At 37.2% G+C, this 10,000-nt stretch overlaps 1 protein-coding gene across 5 annotated transcripts in view; it reads right to left on the bottom strand.

Annotated features, from left to right (window-relative positions):
• Positions 1 to 436: 436 nt before the first annotated feature.
• The window catches only part of LOC115219065, a 115,702-nt gene continuing 106,138 nt past the window's right edge, over positions 437 to 10,000 (bottom strand). For all 5 annotated transcript variants that reach the window (XM_036508814.1, XM_036508812.1, XM_029789126.2 and 2 more), the window contains 2 exons: positions 8,450 to 8,500; positions 437 to 1,156 (listed from right to left, as the gene is read on the bottom strand). In XM_036508814.1, the coding sequence (XP_036364707.1) occupies positions 1,101 to 1,156; positions 8,450 to 8,500 (107 nt within the window). In that variant the 3' untranslated portion in view covers positions 437 to 1,100. The remainder of the gene's footprint in view (positions 1,157 to 8,449; positions 8,501 to 10,000) is intronic.

Raw genomic sequence — 10,000 nt, 5'->3', positions numbered from 1 at the left:
TAGTTCCGTTGAAGGCACGCTGAAGTCCTTCCTCTTTGAAAAGCAGACAGATGTAACTTCTCTCCTGTCCCTTTCTCCTATAAAATTCTTAGTCAAGGAGGCAGATGGTATATGGTTTATTTGATATCATATGTAATTGTTTTTCAGGAAGTTGACTCATATTTAAAATAACTTTTACGTCGGTAACATTATTAAAAGATTGGCTGCCTTTGATGCCGCCTTGATTGGTTGTTTGTTAAAACACCATTTTTTGCATAGTATAAGTATTTGTCTTTTTATGTCAAACTGTTTTTATGTTGTTTATATTTATTAAATTTGTAATCCAAATTATGTTCATGTTTGCAAAATATTTAAAAACCTGTTAAAAATTCTGGTGGACGTGTTCACTAGACAAGGAAGAAGACATGCAGTTACCAGTGAGTGAAAACAAATAAAACAAACATGTAAAATAAAAGACTTTATTTTTTTTTCGCTCTCAACAATAACAATGATAATTCTTTTTACTAAAGGCACAAGGCCTGAAATTTGTGCAGAAGGGGTCTAGACGATTAAATCAAACCCAGTGTTTCACAAAACAGTGAAAGGTAAAGTCGACCACAGCGGAATTTGAATTCAGAATGTAGGGATGGGCGAAATGCCACTAAGCATTTTGCCCGGCGTGCTAACGATTCTGCCAGCTCGCCACCGTAATAATGATAATTATGGCTTCAAGTTTTGGTACAAGGCCAGCAGTTGTTAGGGGGAATGGGTTAAGTTGATAACATGAATTCCAATGTGTAACCGTTTTTTATTTCATGAAACCTGAAAGGATGGAAGGTAAAGTCAACCTCGGCAGTGTTTGAACCCAGAACGTAAAGAGCCGGAAGAAATGCCGATAAACATTTTGTCCGGCGTTGTAATCATTCTGATGGCTCACCGCTTAATGATAGTGACAAAGAAAACTAATTTATGACATAAATTGAGACTTTGTTAAATATGAATAATCAAATTGTAATTTAATGAGATGAATCACTGTTATAGAATATTTCTTTTTACGTTTTATTTTGAGCAAATCACAGGTATGTCACAGGTATGTATGTTTCTTTGGAGATAATGGAGAATCAGGATCTGTATGTCGCCGGAATAACCACAATTGAGGCCAGCAAGTAGAATGTACCTAAAATGAAAAATTAAATTATATGTAGTATTCACACTCCTGAATAAATACGCATGTATAGCTTTTGTCAAGCTTTACATAAAAATAACCACAAATGAGGATGTTTTGGAAGTGTTGTTTATAATGTATTAAACATCCACAACATCAAGGAAGGAGCGGTCCACTATTTAAGCCCGGGTCTCTTTCCCGTCTGGCCAGAGTTCCCTTTTCTGATAACTAATCTGCAGCAAAGATTCCAGTCCACAATTCGTCTCTCGCGAGTTCACAGACAATGCCCAACATGTGCATTTATATACAACCAGTAATATGTACATACATGCATAACATACATACAGAAACACACTCACAGGTACTCGCACACACAAATTTAACTGACGAAAGAATAAGTACACGATATACAATGTAAATTTTATATTCTTTAAGGATTAGAGGATTCATAATAAATATGCAAATGCATATATATGTATGTATATATATATATATATATATATATATATATATATATTATATATATATATATACACATATATATATACATATATATATGTATATGCATATATGTGTATATATATACACACAGACATACATATATACGCATATGTATGTGTGTGTGTGTGCACGCGTGCGTGTGTGCGTCTGTGTGTATGTGTGCATATATATATATATATATATATATATATATATATATATATATATATATATATATATATATATTGTGTAATGTTCCAGTATTGGTGGGATCCACAAAAATACACCATCCTGTGAGAGATAAATATCCTTTGATATACATAGGATTTAAATATGAACTGCTATTATATTCATGCACTGATAGTTCAGTATTCGAACAAGATTGAATGGCGTGCTGTGTCCTATCGTGCAGTGTTTCAGGCTCAAAACACAACATGACTGCTCTCCGGGAAAAAACAAGAAAGAACGATAAAAACAGTAAATGAAAAAGGAAACGAGAAATATAAAAAGGAGGGAAGGGAGATAGGAGTTGTTTCTCGTTGATCAGTTAGAATGCGAATTAACAATGATCAGTTTGGTTTATTCGATGGGAAACTGTTAAGGCTTGTTAGACTGTATTCCGAGTCCGGTGAGGCTGGTGTTCTCCAGTTCGGTTGTAAAAACTTACCTAGAATTCAGTAGACACTTGCCTACTAGATCAGGCATATCTGGTTTGCTCAGTCGTTTACGAAGCTGAGATCATCTCAGTTTTATAAAATAACGAAGCTCAAAAGAAATTTATTGATCTATGTGAAGGTGGCTTTAAGAAAAGATATGCCAAACACGTAGATGGTTCCGACACCTAGACAAGAAAAAAACCCTAAGCTAAGTTAGCTCACCATATGGAGGATCTGAAGGCAATAATACCCCACAGCATCAAGCACAGGATTGTAGAACGATCTACACCATACGTTAATAGCTCAATGAAGTGCAGGCTTTGTATAACCAAAAGAACTGATATACTTTGTTAATCTAAGAATTCCATCGACTTACTAAATTTTAGATCTGAGATTTTCACTAAAAGCAAGCATTTTGACCAGTTTCATTCCAGATTAGGCTTACAGTTACACGCATTTTCTCCGTCGAATTAACCACATCAACCATTATTAATTATCATTCTAAAGGACCAATGGGAGATAACTCCTATCTCTTTTCACGTGTTTTTCGACTCCAGTTTTTCTTACTTCCAATTTTCCCATCGTTCTTTTTCGCTTTTTCTCAGGGAGCAAGCACGCTGTATTTTGAGCCCCAAAGATTGCACGATATTACACGGCACACTATACAACCTCGTCCGACTATTGTACTATCAGAACACGAAATTAATAAATAGAAGCTCAAATTTAAATGCTGTGTATATATATTGGTGTATATATATTGAACTACAAAAGAAACGTTGCACTGTAAAAGAATATTTATCACACACAATATTGAGATTATATGGATTTTATCTCGTTTCTAGGTAATTTGACATCAGGAAGATGTCACTGACTAACAACACTCTCTATTGAAAGCACAAGGATTGCATGTAGGGTTCAAACTTGCTCAATTTTTGTGAAAATGGTAATGCTCACGAACGCATCTTTATGAAAAGCATGATGCACATGCGAAACGTTGACTCATTGGGTATAAAAGGCCCCCAAATTTACCAGCCTGTCACTCCCCACCTCACTTTTGAGAAAATAATCATTGAGTGGTTTAATTTGCTGAAGGTACGTCGAACTACTTAAAATTGTTACTATTATCGTTAATTTGTTGCGTTTTTTCAAAAGCAAACAGCTTGTTCAGCAAGCTTGTGTTTTTTATTGTACATTCTCTCGTTCGAGATGGAAAGTAGGATGCCGAAGATGGACGACGAGAAGGAATGAGCAGGAAGCTACGCGTCGGTGGCTCGTAAACAGAACAAGACAGTACCACAGTTGAAAATGAGTACAATCAAGATCCTCAATATTAACGTAAGTGAATGTTACCATTATACAGAAAGGGAGGGGTCGAAAGTGAAGGTGACGTCCCCGGGGAAGTTAACTAAAGACTTGAGAATGAAAACACTAACGTATAGGACCTTATGTCCACCCCGAAAGAAGATTGATGTGGCTCCGGAGGAGATCATTGATAAATGTCTCGAACCAATGAAAGAAGTCATCTACGACAGCCGTGGTAAGAAGTACGGTACAGAGGAAGTGAGATTTGTTACTGTAGAAATGGCAGGGAAGAGTGCCACCTGCCTGGGGAAACGAGTCGCAAGAGTAAGGGTTGGCAGGATCCCGCCAGAGATAGAAGCAGTGTGGATTGCAGCAGCCATACTTTCGGGATCAAAAGAAAACCAAACAATTGCACAAGCAACGCGGTCGCAGCAATTAAATTGGTGGGGTTATGGCCTGGAATTGGTGTTCCAGGCCACACAGACTAACTTGAACCGAATTCCGGAAGTGATCGAGTTATCAGAAGAAATTAAATTGGCAATTACAGTGGAGAGGAGACCTCCAACTTGCTATGGCTGCGGCCAGAAGGGGCACATCTTTATTGATGTGCCACCAAAAGGAACAAGAACCAAAGAATGATGTCGAGATCCTGACCGAGCCCGAAAGCGTGGAGAAGGTGGCAGAGAGGATCCAAGGTGCAACTGAAACGGAGCAAAACGACCTGAAAAGAACCGAGGAAGACTACAGACTAGTATCTAGAAAAAAGGAAAGAAATGTTACACCGCAAAAGGGTACACAAGAAAAAAAAAGTCTCATACACAGCAAATAGACAAAATGCGGACATCTCCTGAAAATATCATACCCACACAGCACACACCACTGCAAAAAAAAAAGACCCACCTAGAATCCCCCATCAAACACTCAGACAGACACACAACACGGTAAAACTACGACATTACAATCTGCACACATAATGACTTATAATGTGGCTCTACCTGTATAGTGTACAGGTGTGGTCGCCGTTCGTTAAACTGATGCTTCCCAGGTTTACTAGCTTCCGTGAACTGGAACCGTGGATCACGCGAAGACCATGGATGGGTGAATAGTAAGCCAAGTGCCGTCAGGCACTCGTGCTCCTCTCTCACACAGTAAATGCCAGCGGCGGGGGTTCCACCTCGTTCTTTCACAGAGGGTTGGTAGAGGGCAAGTGCGACGACGTGCTGGGGGAGACTCTGGGTCTCGACGATACTCAACTCGCTAGCCTGTTCCGAAAGACATTCGGGCCGGGGCCTTTGGATAATTTCCAAAAGTCTCTGGCCTGGAAATGTTACCGAGGGGCTTTGCCGTTTCTCGATAAACTTGCAAGGCATGGTGCTTCTTGCCTGCCCACATGCCCAAGGTGCGAGTAGAACGACAAAACCATTCTGCACGCGATTGTGCAGTGTCCGAAAATATCGGAACCTAAGTTTTAAGTCGAACAGCTGCTGTCATGTCCAGGAGGACCTCTGAGTCAATCATTAAGATTGTTGTACCTTCTTTTAATCGAGAAGGAAATATTTGTTTTCTCGCTGTGGTTGCTATAGCAAAAGAGGTGGTCTGGAAGACGAGAATGAAAGGAGTAGCGACAGGCATCTTCATCTCCGGTCTCGCTCTAGTGAGGTTTTTTTAAAATTTTCCATCTTAAAAGGAAAATAAGACTGGAGAAGAGGTGTCTGTCGCGTGATATATATGGAAAACGATGGAAGGATGTGGCGCGGGAGTTGAGAACGAGTGACTCCTCTTGATTATAAGCCATAGAAGTAAGGCAAGGCTTCAGTGGTACACCGGGGCTTGCGGGGTAGAAGCTGAACCCGGCTCCGACTCCATTGGATTGTCCCATTGTTTTGTGTCTCCATCCGTTTTATGTCATAACTTTTTATAATATAGTCATTTTAACGTAATAAACATTCGCGACCCCATTGTGTATTTGTATTGTTCCCCTCTATGTTTGGGCCCCAATGGGCAATAAAGAATTAGCCCCCAGATCATCACAAATCCTCCACCATGTTTAACAGTTGGAAGAAGGCAATCTAGGTCAAATGCTTATTTTGGCTGTCTCGTACACGCGACCGGCGGTCGGAAATAAGGTAAAGGATGACTCGTCCAAGAAAATAACATTCTTCCACTGCTCTAGGGAACAATTCTGTAGGTTTTTACTCCACTCTAAACGCTTTGCAACGTTTGTTTTTGAAAGTAGTGGTTTTCTGATTGCAGCCCTCCCGTGAAATCAAGCTTTGTGCAGCTCCCGGCGAACAGTTTTTGTGGAAACTGGGTTCTCTTAGTGATCATTCAGCTCTGCATTAATTTTGGGAGCTGTACTTTTATGATCCTTTCTAATAATTCGTGTAAGAGTCCGACGGTCCCTATCTGAAAGTTTTTGTTTTCTTCCGGAGTTTTGTTTTGACGAGGAGGCTATTCCCTCTTTCTCAAAGGCTGTCATTACTTTCGAATTAGTACTTCTTGATATACCAAACATTTCGGCTGTTTTCGTTACGCTAGCGCCTGCCATACGAGCACCAACAATTTGACCTCTTTGAAAGTCCGATAGACCTGTCAATTTAATGAATTTTAATTACCTTTCTCTAATGATATCTGAAAAGAAACAGCAATTTTAGCAAAACATGTTAACCAACACTAATAATAAATTTAAAAAAAACATAAAAATAAAGAAGCTTTTGACGGTTTTATAGATATTTCATAATTATGATGCGATGATGTGTTTCCATTATTTTGTCCAACCGCTGTATATGTAGCTATATGTATGCTTATATATATATATATATATATATATATAATATATATATATATATATATGTGTGTGTGTGTGTGTGTGTGTGTGTGTGTGTGTGTGCGTGTGTGTATGTGTGTTTGTAAATTCTCACTATATGTATTGGTAGTTTAGGTAATCCCAAACGTTTCTTCTTGAAGCTCATCTGCTTATTCCATTATTACAATCCAATATGCGGTCACAGTAATTAAAATTGAGAATTATAGAAATACTATTTTCGGAATTATTATACAACAAAACGGGAAAATGGAATTTATTGGTATTATTTATTCACCATTACACGTTTTTCATTTACTAATAGGAATTGCAAAGTTGTACTCGTTAAATAGACATGTAAAGCATTTCCTATTTGAAAATCCATTTTGTATCTGTCTTTTGACGACAGCTGTTGCTCTGACAGATATTATTATTATATTCCAAAGTCGATAGAATGGTTCTATCTGGCACTGTACGACCCCCAGTCGTACAGTGTTATTATCCTCGAAAGGTTGGATCGACATAACGTCCACTCAGTATCACAGTATAATTACTATGTCAGCATAGACACGACTATCAACACAGTCTACGCGTACCCTCGACCTTCTAACCTTCTCTCTGTCGACCGGCTAATGGCTGGCTACTACCACTTTTTACTGGGAGGGGGGTACAGTTTCACTATACAATACGTATGATGGCAAACTGAAATAAGTTTGGATTGTTAGCGACGTTTAGTAGGGACCTTTTGCACAAAGTGGGATAAACGCTTGGATCCAGTGCAATTTATAATCATGGAAAGGATTTTACCATTGTACACATTTACCCATATGTACATGACACGTGTGTATATACATGTGTGTGTGTGTGCGTGTGTGACCGCATGTGTATGAACATGTAAAGCTGTCGATGCACAGGGATTAATAGAAAGGAAGTACTTAAACATACGGATATGGCAGACACAAAGTATTATAGCATTCTGGGTGTTTAAACAGGCAATGATATTTATCTGTACAATACATTACGGTAAAATTAATAGAAATATAAATACCATCTGTTTGAAAATGACTGACAACAAATAGCAATTGGATAATATTATTAGACGTTCATACAAGAGTTTGATAGTGATCTTCATTTGGTTTGGCAGCCCTCTATATCAGGTCTGGATAATAAATGATTTCTCAAGATGTTTTTAGGAGTGATATTTGAAAAAATAACTGCGCGGAGTAATAAGTCACTTAGAAGTAATATTTAGTATTTAGGGGTTGGGTAAATAGCTGAGATGATAACTAAGTATGAATATCTGAGTTTTGCATAGATATAGTTAGATATCAGGTAATCTGGAAATGCTTCGCAATATTTGGAAAAAGGACAATGGCTAGATATTGTATAACAATAGATCGATTTCTAGGAATATTGCTAACCTTTCAATAATGTCCAGATACTAATAAGCATTTTGACTCTGAGTAATAGCAAAATATTTTGAATAATATGAAAGTGGGAAATGGATGGGCACTGGCTAATGACAAGGGAATAATATAAGCTTAGAATAATACACAATCTAAAGTGAAAGAAATAGAGAAAAAAGATAATTTAAAGACAATTTTCCTACGATTGACTCCCAACAAATTTTATTTTGTTTTCTCAAATATATTTCACCTTAAATATCAATATTCACTAGGGTTTTGTAGATATGTGATGGTCTGCATCTACATAAATCGACTGTAAAATTGGAATAGCAAATTTATTATGTAAAGACTAACATTTTCCCGCGACGTAGTGTCACTCTCCTTCATGATCGTATCATTAGCCTCCATCACACAGCATAGCACATGCACGTACGCACAGAAACACACACACACACACACACATGTATTTCATTTGTCTGATTTAAAAGACATATGGGATATCAATGATGAATTCATTGAGTGATAATGAAATATTTACAAATCATGTTATAAAGGAAAAAGACAAACGAACAATGAGAATGGTATGTGAGTGACAGAAAAATTTAAAAATAGAAATAGACAAACAGAAGAATTGAAATAACAAATCAACTTAGCTTACCAATAACTGCAGTACTGGAATCACTGGACCCAGTCCACAAGACTACTTTCTCTAAAGCAAGAGGAAGGAAGAAAAATATTTTTCATTAATATAACGAATAACACACACAGGCACGTTAGATCGGGTTTTCTTTAGGTAAATTCAAAATCAGAAAGGATGGTTAGGTAATACAACATAGTGAGAGGAAAGAAAGAATGGTTATGAAGTACTACATATTGAGGGAACTGCTAGCAGTTCCTATTCCAAAGTTATTCAAACACTGAGAGGAGGAATAAAACTACATTCTGATGAGAGAAAAGATAGATAGGTAAGAGGTTTGTATGAGATATATATATACTATTTAGTATATAGAGCGGCATTCAGTCTAGCAGTTCCAAAGTTTTGCGAAAACTAAGAGGAGGAATAAATGATACATTCTGGTGGGAGGAAAGATAAATAGGTAAGAACATTTTATTAGGTATATACTGTTCGATATATCGTGGGGTATTCAGTCCAGAGAGAAGGGAGAAAAATAAATAATACATTCTAGTATGAGAAAGATAGGTAGATAAATAAATAAGGCGGCGAGCTGGCAGAATCGTTAGCACGTTGGGCGAAATGCTTAGCGGTATTTCATCTGCTGTTATGTTCTGAGTTCAAATTCCGTCGAGGTCGACTTTGCCTTTCATCCTTTCGGAGTCGATTAAATAAGCACCAGTTACACACTGGGGTCGATATAAGCGACTTAATCCGTTTGTCTGTCCTTGTTTGTCCTGTGTTTAGCCCCTTGTGGGTAGTAAAGAAATAGGTAGATAAATAAATAAGGGCATTATAGTAGGTATATACTAAATAGGTATATAGTAGGTATATATTAAGTAGTATATTGAGGGGTATTTTTGTCTAGAGAAATTAGAGGGAGTGCAATGAGTTAGTAAACTGGCATTTCCATCCAAAGAAATTAAAGGGGTGGGGCAAATGTAAAAACCGACAGATAATGGAAAAATAAGGCAGATGCCATAAGTACAGGGGAGGGTATCAATGGGAGCGGGATTTTAGGTAATAAAGTGGACATAAGAAAGATAATAGAGAAATCTATAGCGGGTGGTCAAATTTTACTCGGTGGGGTGTGTGGATACGTAGGGTTATCTAGCCACTAAGAAATGCTAGAAATAGATGACAACTAGTAAAGAAAAGATTTAAGATTTGCGGAATAAAAAAAAAAAACTAAGGTTAAGACATAATGTTATAAAAGTAAAATAAAATAATAAGTAAAAATAAATAAAAAATTAAATTAAAATTAAGTTAATGCTTAAAATTAAAATGAAGATTAAAATTAAAAATGAGTGTCCGTAGCGGTAATGAAGATACATTGTTAATGAGGCTTGCAGAGGAACTATGGTCCCAAGGAGAGGTTTAATGCTGTTCACTTAATAACGGTAAAAACGGTTATGTATGTGGAAGTGTTGGATAAGTAAAATGTCTAAGTCAGATTTTAGTGATAATCAGAAGCGTTGGCTTTTTACCCTTAGATCTATGGAAAAATCTGTAGGATTGTGTGTACAGGTGGAGAAT

Source organism: Octopus sinensis, linkage group LG14, assembly GCF_006345805.1.
Source record: "Octopus sinensis linkage group LG14, ASM634580v1, whole genome shotgun sequence".
NCBI lineage: Eukaryota > Metazoa > Mollusca > Cephalopoda > Octopoda > Octopodidae > Octopus > Octopus sinensis.
The sequence above is the reverse complement of the archived record's forward strand: the minus strand, read 5'-3'. Positions and strand labels throughout refer to the sequence as shown.